We start from the raw sequence: 12405 nt of genomic DNA on the forward strand, positions 1-12405 counted from the left end.
GAAACACTCATTTCATATGGCTTATTCAGAAGAGTTTAAATTGAAGTCGAATAAAACCACCTCAAATAATTACATGGTGTAGTATATTCAAGTGTAGATTCTTCAGCATTAATGTAAAAAGTTAAGCTTCTGCATTACGTGGTGTTTACATTATTTTGTGTAGCCGGCGAAAGGGCCGCACTGTACCGCATTCAGTGGTTGCAACGCAATCCCCTGCGACGAAACATAGGACGCAGAATTTATCGAGCGACAACCAATAGGAGCGCTCCTTTTAGGGCGAGCCTCCGCCGTACGCGGCCAATCGGAGTCGCGGAAAAGGACCCGTGCCTCCGAGTTGTGCAGCAATGCCGTCACGTGACGCTCGGAAAAGAGGAATGCCAACATGGACCCGTGGCAAGGACGGGATGTGAGCGTGCGACGACAATAACACGACGGAGGAAAAGCTAAAGAGGAAAAAAAGGGAAATATAAACACACGGAAAGAGCCCGACGACGTCGCGTCTTTCTCCCCGACCGAGCCTCCTCCGAACGACGCACGGTAGGTCGAGCCAAATGCCCGCGGTGAAAACGCGCGGCCCGTCCCGGTCGGACGGACCAAAACCATTGGAACGTTTGCTCGTGTCGCTCGCTGCGGGGAGCCATGTTGCCCTCGGCTCTTCTGTTCGTTCATTTCCGCTCTTGCGCCCGACGGGCTCGTGTTCCTCGCGGCGTGGGTCCGTGTTTACCGCGCGCCGTGTGCCGCGCGGGGCCCTGCTGCGACATGTGCCCGCTGACAGCAGCAAACAAACAGCCTCCGTGCGTGCGTGCGTGCGTGCGTGGGCGAGCGAGCAAGCTCCTCGGATAAATACAATCTGCTTAGAATGGTTTCCCACTTTGAGGTCACGCTGACAGAGCGCGTCCAACGAGCTACAGATCATCTCCAAAGATGAATATACACATGCACGTAACCAAATGACTATTACGTTTAAAAATAATCTAATTTCTTTTTTTCACCACTGCTCACCTCATTGACTTGATAAGTACATTTAGTTGTATCACTTCCTGACGATAAAAATGCCCCCCTAAAAAGCTAAATTGTTTTTTAAAGGCTCATGGGCAAATGTCTTCAAGGGGCCACCATGTTTAAAAAACAGAAGTGCTGAAGTGGGCTGGCTTTATCTCGAGGCAGAGTGGGGTGAAGGCTGGACCACCAGCTGGCCTGGGGTCTGTATTTCATTATAAGCTTTGGGTTCACCGATCATTTGCTAATTTGTTAAAGATGGTGTAAAGATGGATGCACCATGTAGTACACTAATAATAACTCCAGGCTTAAATTAATAATGACCAAAAGAACAAAGTGGGCCCTGTGTCCAAATCTACTTTAAGAAACTGAAATCGTGCCCCTTCTCGACTAAAGGAAATACAAATAGCCAAATGTTTTTTTACATTGTGAGATGTTTTCTTATTGTTTTATATTGTCTTATCAGTAATGTGATTTAAACCATATGACCTAACCCTTTGTTCATGGTTTATAAACCTATATTTGTTTATTTTGTATCCGTGTGATGAAATGATCTCTCATTATAGAATACACAAATAATAGGACAAACAAACCATATTCAAATGGGCTTTCTAAGAACCTAGTAAACCAATGGCCTTTACAGTAAGTTACCTTTTAGATTGTTCTTGTACTCCCAGACGTACCTGTAATGGTTGAAGCCCAGTCACTGAGGCTACTCTGCACTCTTACTTTCTGCTGGGTAATACAATACAATCTCTTGCCCTTGCAGGTTGGTTTTGGGGATCGCACCTCTGGATAGTGTTTCCTCCACATCCTCTCCTCCGCATTCGGCCCGGATCAATGGTGTCTCTCAGCAGCAGACCGCTGAGCTTGGAGAATGATGTGTTCAGGGACAGCAGCAGCATGTTCTCCCTTGGCCTGGTAGATGGAGCCTGCAGGATGCTGGGCTGCTCGGCCTCCTGCGACCGCACAGAGGTCGTGCAGCTGGGCGCTGTGCACAGTTTCAGCCCTGAAGAGGAAGGGGAGGAGGACGACGAAGACGAGGACGATGATGATGACAACGATGACGACGGGGCGAGTCTGCATATTTTTCTAGGGGCAGAGGGAGACGACGACGAGGAGCGAGCGAGACGGGAGCCTAAGCTTCCAGACTTCCCTTTCCAACCCTCTTCCCCGTTCTCCCCGAGCCTGGAGGACATTGACGAGTTCTTGAGGGAGAAGATGGAGCTGGTCAAAGAGGGGCTACTAGCACCGAAAGAGGAGGCCTCCCCTCGACCACGCATTGGCTCTCTGTCCTCCACTGCGCCGGCGGCTGCTCCCTCAGACACTAGTTGCGACCCGGAGACTAGTGCCTCTCACTGCACTTCAAACGCCCCTCGGAGCCCGGCCGACCTTTCCCCCTCCGGCCGAGCCAACTCGCCTTGCACCGCGAGCCCGCCGATGCTCCTGGGCGCTCCGCTGGTCCTCCAGCTGCAGCCTCTGCCTGTGACCCGGCCACCGATGCCAGCAGGCTCGCCACCCGGAGCCCAGAGTGGCCTTTGGCTCACCCATGTGGTCATGGGGCTCCAGGGTGCAACCGGGCAAAATCTCACCCTGCTGGCTCCGCAGGGGACCTGCAACACCACCGCCCTGTTGTCACTGCACAGCGGAGATGCCAAGTCGGCCGACCAGAAGTACGTGAGGATCGCCCCGCTGCCCATCACCGTGAGGACTCTAGAGATCACTGGCGTGGGTGGGATCGGGGGCCCGAGCCTGTTGAAAGCCATGGCCCCCCGGGGGACCAGGCTGGCGCCTACGGAGAGGGTCCACAAGTGCTCCCACCCAGGCTGTGGGAAGATGTACACCAAGAGCAGCCACCTGAAAGCTCACTTCCGCCGGCACACGGGGGAGAAACCCTACACGTGTAGCTGGCCAGAGTGCGGCTGGAGGTACGTGTACCAGGTTTGAATTCAGAGCGACCCCAGGTTTATGCACGTTACACGCACCAGCCCATTGGTAAACTTGCCAGTTTCTCTCTTCACTGGTGGGTTCATTGTTTAGTTTCACCCAATGCTGCTAATGCTGGTCTAAACCTAAGTAGTGAATACATAAAAGCCAAATGTCTCCCATTAGTGTCAATTAAGTGCTAATGGACCGCTCGCACCATCCAAAGTTATTGCCTAAAAATATAGGGTAGCAAGTGTGATCTATTTGATTAATTTAAAAAAATGTCTTGTCTTTATGATAAATGTCACTAAATCTTTTTTTAAATTCCATTTAGAAAACATTTGAGGGCATTATATCAGACAGACTATTACGATGGTAGGCCATTATAGTTCTAGTCTCCTGACTAATTTTCCTCTAAGTTCATAAGGACGAACGGTATTGTACCTAGGGAGCCTTAAAAAGCCTACTGTGTGTGTACTATTGAACCACTGTCCAAAGCAACATTGAAACACAATTTGCACCAAGTGGACAATGTCTCTACTGATGCCTTTGTCTGTTTCATGAAACCATCAGTAAATAAATGTCGTCTAATGAGGACATCTCTCTTTGATACCGCTAACCTCACTCAATCCCCCCACCCCCCCCGCTCTTATGTCGCCAGGTTCTCCCGCTCCGACGAGCTGTCCCGCCACCGCCGCTCCCACTCGGGCGTCAAGCCCTACGAGTGCTCGCTGTGCGAGAAGAAGTTTGCTCGCAGCGACCACCTGTCCAAACACACGAAGGTGCACCGCAGCTCCAGGCCCGGCAGGATTATCAGAGCCACTGTGTGAGGCGCCCTTTGCGGGCCCCTGAGCCACGCCATGCGCGCCCCCACCCGGCCCGGCTTTGGGGGGGTTCCGGGTCTCCATTGGGACTTTTGGTGCTTTCACTAACAGAACATTCAGAAAAATGGTGAGAGGTTTCCCCACCCACGTTTCGCTCCTCGCTGTTCCTCTTTCTTCCGAGTAGCTCTACTGAGCTGCCACCTCAGGAAAAAGTCAGCTGGAAGTGGATTTCCTGGCCTGCGCCTGGCCACACACTTACAGTCTTACAGAGGCCCCTCTCGCAACCACTGATCACACTACTGGTACCGAGCTACCAGGTGCTGTTTGTACGGTGGCTTCCGGCAACAGGAGCATCTCTAATTCTGTCATTTCTACTTTTGTGATTGGCCTTTTTCCCCAAAGCTAAACTTCAGGGTGAAAACGGAGAGAGCTTTTAAAACTTATTAAAGTAAAACGACACACACACACACACACATTAAATGTGTTCTAACCGCATGGACGCACTGGCGTGACAGCCGATCGCTGTAAGTGTGAAATTGTGATTAAGTCATCGGAATCGCCTCTAAACACAAGAAGGGGTTCCCTCCAAACGAAAGGCCTAGCTGGGGCAAATCTTACCATGGTAGTTATTGTGAACCCCCCCCCCACCCCCACCCCCTACCCCACAGCCCTCCAGGCCAGGCTCCTAATCCACCACTCTTTTTGACCCGTATGCCTTTTTCCACGGCCCCAGCACGCACTAATCTCTATTGATGCCTTTGTCCGTTTCATGAAACCAACCTTACTTGATCCCGCTGTTATCATATGACTGCTCTTATTTGAACTGGGGAAGGGGGGGGCGCAAAACCAGAAAACCCTGTTCCGGCCTGTTAGAGAGAATGAAGGCTACATTTCATGAGCTCATTGTGCAGCCGACCCGCTCTGCCCACAAAGTACTGGGCCCCGTATGTTACACTTAGACCCGACGGAGCAGAAGTGATGTGAAGACACTGCTCTCGTTTACAGTAGCAGTTACTGTAAGCATTTCTCTCTCTGATATAGCAGCAATAAAAGCTAATAGTTTAAAACGCTGGAAAGGCAGCTAACATTTACTCCATAATCTGTATTAGCGTAGTCCTTATGAAGTGTACTGGACATAAAGGATAAAGATAACGTGTACAGCTTCTAACTTTTATAGAGATGTTATTTGTTTGTTTTTTATTGGTGAGCATTTCTTCAATCAGTGCATTAAGCTATCAAGTCGCGTTCCCAGAAAGGATTTTTCGGTCCAATGTGAGTTTTTTGATTGTCGAGTGATCAATCTGTGGAATGTCAGACTGATTACGGTCTGGGATCTGAAATCCCACTAACAAACCCTTAAGCTGAATCTGCTGGTTTCAAGTGCACTTGCGTTAGTGGAAGTCCTTTTGCGCTTATGGCAGTTCCATAACAAGTTCTGGAACCATATAAATGCCAAACGGTGAATAGAAAATGGTGAAAGAAGGTCAGTAAGTTGTTACTATGATTTCCTCTTTGATCTCAATGGATTTGGTGATTGTTAATGTACCAGTTCTTCACACCATGTATTCACATATGTGGATTGTGTCGGTCCAAAAACCTTAACTTGGCTCAAGCAACATGGGTGCTTTTTGTTGTTGTTGATTGAACCCCAAAGTAGAGCACTTCTGCATGTAGCACTTGGCAATAACCCTCATATCTCTGTCTCTTAGCATTATGGATGTTTGGTTTCATAATAAACAAAAAACCATGCTTAGCGATGTAGAAACCCGTTGAAAGCAGCCAGGCCGGTGCTGTCTTTGTGTCTGAACCTCGCCGGGCTGCTTCTACTGACCTACATCCAGACCTGTGTTTCCTAATCATCCTCCAATGTTCTCTCTCTCTTCTCTACTGTGTATCTGGTTGAACACAGGCTTCTTTTTTTGTAATACCAGATATGCTATTTTCCTATTTGCAAAAATAAAAAAAAGCAGAAAATGAAAATGCTTCGCTGTACTGTCATTTGAGACGCTTGCTGAAGACAACTGTTACCACCGTTACCCAGACAGAATAACCCAATTGTCAATTAACCTATATACTTGTTTTGGCAAAACAGAATTGCGGGGCTAAATGAATTTCAAGGACCATCTTAAAGATTCTGTCTGGATTGTCGCAGTGCTATGAATTGTGGGTAATCTCGTCAGGCAATGTCCCCAGAAATGCAGGCAAGAATCAAATTGTCAAACTTGGTGAGGAAGGTTCCTAACTGAGTAAAACTTACAATAGTGTAAGTGGCCGCCATGATAACAGCATGTTTGCATTCTCTAATCCTAAGGAAAGGAGCTCCAATACTTCCTTACGGAGTTAATTCCGTCCCACAATTCCTTGCGGCGGCAATATTTAAATAGTGACGTATTATTCAGGCGTTTAGAAGAAATAACATGACCGAGATGTGAGTAACCGTTAGCATAACTCGTATGTTGCAACCTTGCTAATAAAGTAATTGTCTGAACCTGGTTGTTTATGTTTGCCTTCGTGTGTTGTTACAGTGCTGAGAGGCTTCTTTGTAGTTTGTCCGCTGCAGACTTGTCACATCAGAACTACGTAGCTCAGTGAACGCGGAGTTGGATTTCCTAAACACCGGGGTTTTCATTTCCTAACTCCTCATGAAGTCTCCTTACCATCTTTCCTTGACTCGTGACGTTTCCCACAGAGGTCAAGGAATAGTGGTCAGGAATAGACGTTAGGAGGTCATTTTTTGACGATTCAAATCCAGCCGGAGGCTTATTGAAAATGTGCATGAAAGAACTGGCTGAAATGGACAATTGGAGGATAAAAAGTTCCATAACTGTAAAATGAAGCGACTCAGGTGTCCACGTTTCAATTTATATACATTGTATATTGTAATTATTAATAGACCAATCATTAAATATATCCAATGCAATAATTGAGAAATTTTTAAAATACATTTAAATCTTGACATATTGAAACAGGCTGTCATTTACCAGTCATGTGACATGTATACAAAATTAAAATATATTGCATACTATATTGAAGACTTAAAATAGTTCAAATGTGTCTACCCATAGTTTCATCCAGGAAGAAAAACTAAACCTTACCGGAAACATTGAAGCATGTTTTTTTTGCGCTTGATACAAAGACCACAACTTGCATTTTTGTAGTGCAATACTGTGTTGTAGAAATGACAATAAAACCGCAATAAACCTCTTGGCTTTGAGGTTGTGGCGGATAAAGTCTGCTTCCTGTCCCCTTAGTAACTCACCCGGTGACGCTAATCTGAAACACCTGCAGCTCTGCAACCCCCCCCCACTGAGACCACTATAACGAGTCCCTGATTACACACAAACAACAAACAATAACAATGCTGCAGGCAGGTTTCAATCATGCAACCGCCTTCTAATACTGCGCTGACCGCTGCAGTGTATCGGAACAGGAGGTCAAAGGTCGATCTGCACGCGGCTTCCCAGCTGTGCTGAGCGCCCGCAGGAAACTGGGCCTGGTCACTGGCCTCCTTTCCTGTTTGCTCTCTCACACTGTCGCCAATCCAGGGCCCGAAGCAGTCGGGAGAGGGCGGCCCATCTGATTCATCCTGCAGAGGCGGGCGTCTGAAGACAACAGGGGAGTGGGAAGGGGGGCGGTTTCCTGTTAGAAATGAAACGTGGCCACAGGCTGCAATGTAATAACAGCAGCTAACAACAGTTACTGTAGGACAGAGAACAGACCTGTGTTTTCAGTAAGGAACGATGCGGCCTTCTTTGATTCTGACCAGGAAGTCCCCCTCCTTAAGAACAGCGGGAGACATCAATGTTGTATCCTGATGGATTAGTTTAGAGCCTATCCCTGTTCAATAAGAAATGGATTCAGAAAAATACAATAAATGGTTTCTCCGTCCCTCTCTCTTTTCCCTCTGTGCTGGAGTACAGATACGTAGCGATCCGAAGCCCCGGATCCAAGGACTACGTGCAATTCAAAAGAAAGAGCTGGTGGCCTTTCGACGCACTTTAGCCTCATGGTCCTTGTCTTACAGCCCAGAACTTGCCTGTGCACCAAATGGAAAACACGGTTTCTGTTGCTTGAGAGCCAAATGCTTCGCTGTGGAGCTGGCGGAGACCAAACAGAGCTAAAAAGGAGAGAATATTGGACATAGATACGCTTACATAGGGGACACACTCTAAAAACAAAACACATCCATGTTGCTAATGTTCAGGTTCATACTTTAGGGTTTCTACGACAACATGTTTACCTGCTTGTTTCTCGTGCCTGAATTAACCTGTGTTCACCTGCTGTCTGAAATGGGCGGTTCAGGCGCCTGTGTCTATAAGGCCACTCCCAAAAAAGCCTAGTCTGTTCTGAATGGCTAGTGAAAAAAAATTGCCGCACCTTTATAAAGTTAGGCCAGAGCACATTCAACATTACCATGGCAACACCTTATGTGCAATTGTGACACTGCATTTTAGCCTCTGATTTGAACGTCTGAATTTGAGAATTCATTGTCAAATAGTCTATTTTCTTAAATGGCAAAATGCAATATTTGATCAATAAATTGGTGTCTTTGAAGTTGATTTCTTTGTAGTAAATGTTCTGTGTAGTAAACTCTTTGTTTGCCTTTATTCACATGTCTGTCTTCCTCGGTTGCACTGGTAACCCCTGTGTTTCATCGTGTCACATGGCTATGAATTATGTGAAATTCTACAGCGGAAAGTCTTCCTGCAGAGTCTAAACAGATGTATAAAGGATTTGGCTGGACACAAAAGCCCTAAACCTGGAATCTAGAGCTAAACATGTCTCTGTTGTTGTTTTCTACTAATCCTACATACTAATTCTTTTTTTAAATTGAGAAACGTAGACTTTGAATCTGTATTCCGTCTTTTATTTAATCTCTGTTACCAAAATGTTTGAGGTGAGTTAATCCCTTTGTGCACTCCAGAGGAGAGAGCCCAAGTAGACTATTGTTAGGTAACAACTTGTTTATTATTGTGTCACTGCTGTGGTTTGCTGCCACTTAGTGGTTCATCTGCACATAAACTTTCCGGACTATTTGATTGTGCTGATTGCCTTAATCACCACAATTCAAATCAAGTCCATTTATTTTCATGTGGCCCCAAAACAAAAATGTATCGAAGTGGGCTTTACAATCTGTACACATGTGACATGGTTGGTAACGGAACAATTAGTTGGACAAAAGAACCCCCACAAAAAACCTTTAACAGGGTGAAACAAAGGATGACACCTCAGGCAGGGATCCCTCTAACGGGGCAGAACCTCAATGAGATGCATTACGATTCTTAATAAAAAATTAAAATAAAAAAATGATGGGGGTGCGGTGGGCTGACACCAACCCTAAACACACAACTACTGTAAAAAAATGTGTTCAAACGACGCCAGCGGTGCAGCTCAGGTTACAAGCGGACAAGCCCAGCAAAAAGGCAGAGAGAGAGAGAGAGAGAGAAGGGGGGCAGGGGGGGGTGGAAGAAGAATAGATAGCGAGAGTGATTCATTAATTCAAAACAGAAGTAATGCCCTGACAGTAAAAGCTTGGGAACACCTGGATTAATGAACTCAAATGAACTCCAAGAGAGTAAGGAAACAATATCCGTCATACAAATGGTGAAATTCTAAGCACTTGGTCTTTTTGAAAATGATCACAATTACAATCATTGCCATTTGTATTGGATATGTGGTTTGTCCTCCTTTCATACAATTATAGAACAGAATACCTTATTGATGTTCTTTCTATACGTATTTAACGGTAGCAGACATTGCTTACATCAGTCCTCAAAACCGCACAGTCCTGAATGACAAACTATTATTTACTGTTTTTTTATTCATTCCAATGAAAAATAACCATAGATATTATATGTTGTATACTTATTGTAAGTTGGATAAAAGCGTCAGCTAAATGACATGTAATATGATTCAAGTTTCAAATTTGTATTTGAATGTATTTGCATTCTAACACCAATGTTAGTCCCAATACTATTGCAGTCTTCATGCTTTACCCCCTCACAGGCTTCTTAGGATGGTGGTTATATCTGATGGTGGTTGTATCTGATGCTGCTTAGTGAACCTGTGAGAAATGCAATGAGAAGACTATTAAGAGACTGATAGTGTCTATTGTTGCCGTCAGTTTTAAGGTGGCAGTGATTGACAGGTGATGGAAGGGGATGACAGGTGGCGTGTGGCAGGTTGGGTCATACCATGCTACTATGAGCCAGAACTTCGGCATCCAGCTTCAGGCCAGCTCCCACTAGCACGGCAGAGTGCACGGCAAGGAGTACTCAAACCCCCAAACGTTTGTAGTGGGTTGCGGGCCTTTGCATGGGAAAATAAAAATAAAAATTCATCCTGTGATTTTATTTTTAAGGGACTTTTTCTAATGCAGCGGAGTGTCGTTTTTTTTTCCGGCTTGTCCGTCCATGTCTTCAGTCAGCGCCCTTGAGAGACTTTTTGGGTGAGTGGCGAGCCCTCCCAATGTATCTCAATGGGCCCTGCGTACAATCGACGGGGGCTACGCCACCCAGTTCAAGTGGCGGCCGCCTCGATTTCGCGGGGTGCTACCCACTGTGGTAGACCCCCAGCAGGCTTGGATATCGGAGCGATGAGTATAGACCCTTCTGTGGAAGGGAGCCTTAGAACGAGTTCTTCCTCTAGACAGAGAGTCGGACTATTACAGCCGCTACTTCACCATTTCAAAGGAGGATGGGGGTTTGCATCCAATACTAGAGGTCTCCGCCATTTGAACCGCGCTGTCGCGAAGTTGAGCTTCAAGATGCCCACTTTCAAACAGATTGCGGCCCAGATCAGGTCTGAGAACTGGTTTATCACGGTAGGACACTTTCATATTTCCATCCTCCCACGACACAGGAAGTTCCCGAGGTTCGCTTTTGGGGACAAAGCTTACCAACACCGGGCTCTTCCGTTCGGTATAGCCCTCTCACCCCGTACGTTTACCAAATGCGTGGACGCTGCTCTGGCACCATTGCGTCTCCAGGGCATCCGCATTTTGAACTACATAGACGACTGGTTGATTCTAGCGCCATCCGAGCGGTTGGCGGCCCAACATCGAGGTGTTGTGCTTGCCCACATCAACCGTCTGGGGCTGAGACTTAACGCCAGGAAAAGCGTGCTGTCCCCACTGCATAGGACCATCTTCCTGGCCGTTATTTGGGATTAGACCACGATGCGGGCACTAAACCAGGGGGCAGACGCCCTGTCAAGACAGGGGCCGAGGCCCGGGGACTGGAGACTCCACCCCGAGGTGGACCTGCTCTCTCAGGCGTCGATGTCCATCGTTCACCCCCGCCCCGAGCTATGGAGACTATGGGCGTGGCCCTTGAGGGGACCCGCCTCTTAGGATCCGGTCTCTCGACCGAGGTCGTGAAGACCATCCTCCACTCCAGAGCCCCGCTACAAGGAAGGCGTATGCCGGTGGGTGGAGGCTTTTTGCCACTTGGTGTGGGGAACGACAGCTGGACCCAGTTAACTGCCCAGTTGGTTCAGTACTGGAGTTCCTGCAGGAACGTTTCTCCACAGGTTTATCCCCGTCCACTATCAAGGTATACGTGGTGGCCCTGTCGGCAACTCATGCCCCACTAGATGGGCATTCTCTGGGGAGACACCCACTGGTATCCCTTCGTGGCACCCTGAGGTTGAGGCCAGCAGCCAGCACTAGAGTTCCGTCCTGGGACTTGGCCATCGTACTTGAGGGTCTCTCCGGCGCTCCCTTCGAGCCCATGGCAGAGGTCGCAGTCGGACCAGGCGAAGCTCAACCTCCTCTGCCCAGTCAGAGCCTTAGACCTCTATGTCCGCAGGACCACCCTGTGTAGGCTCTCCGGACAGTTGTTTGTGTGCTTCGGGCCTCCCAATACTGGGGGCCCGGTGTCTAAGCAGAGGATGAGCAAGTGGGTGGTTGAGACCATCACACTGGCTTATGAATCGGCCGGCCAGCCCGCATCTTTGGCTGTCCGGGCCCATTCTACTAGGGGTATGGTGGCTTCTAAAGCCCTTTTGTCGGGAAAAGTATCGCTACATGACGTTTGCATGGCGGCCGGCTGGTCCTCTCCCCACACGTTCGTGAGATTTTTCCGTCTAGACCTTAACTCTACGCCTGGAGCACAGGTGCTCTCGTCTGAGTGTGCGCATTAACTTCACACCACGATCACTTGCTCTTATGGTGGAGTGGGGAACCTCTCCGGTTACGAATGTAACCGTAGTTCCCTGAAGGGAACGAGACGCTGCGTAAACTTTGCCATACTCCCGGCTTACCCGTGGCACTTGATTCGGCCATTCAGAGATGAATGGTCCTGCCTTTCGGGTCCCTTTATAGCGTCCTGGTCCCGGCGTCGCCCACCTGTGACGTACCAGCTCGCCATTAGGTTAGATTTCCCACGTGCTTCATGACGCGGTCACGCAGAGGCGGTCACGCAGAGGCGGTCACGCAGAGGCGGTCACGCAGAGGCGGTCACGCAGAGGCGGTCACGCAGAGGCGTTCCCACAGCGTTTTTACGCAGCGTCTCGTTCCCTTCAGGCAACTACGGTTACATTCGTAACCGGAGACGTTAACAGTGGGCAAGAACCACTCACACTGTTGAATTAAATATTTCTCTGGGATTTAATAAGATCACACACTTTACAAGGGACAAAGATTGCCTATTAGGGT

General features: G+C 47.9%; 1 protein-coding gene across 1 annotated transcript; it reads left to right on the forward strand.

Moving 5' to 3' along the window:
- Positions 1 to 286: 286 nt before the first annotated feature.
- Positions 287 to 5729, forward strand: si:ch211-117k10.3 (Krueppel-like factor 15). The gene is made up of 3 exons (XM_037448175.2): positions 287 to 537; positions 1769 to 2927; positions 3587 to 5729. Exons 2-3 carry the CDS (start codon positions 1840 to 1842, stop codon positions 3753 to 3755), a joined length of 1257 nt encoding a protein of 418 aa, XP_037304072.2. The 5' UTR covers positions 287 to 537; positions 1769 to 1839; the 3' UTR covers positions 3756 to 5729.
- The last annotated feature ends 6676 nt before the right edge of the window (positions 5730 to 12405 follow it).

This window comes from Pungitius pungitius, chromosome 8 (genome assembly GCF_949316345.1).
Source record: "Pungitius pungitius chromosome 8, fPunPun2.1, whole genome shotgun sequence".
Classification (NCBI taxonomy): Eukaryota; Metazoa; Chordata; class Actinopteri; order Perciformes; family Gasterosteidae; genus Pungitius; species Pungitius pungitius.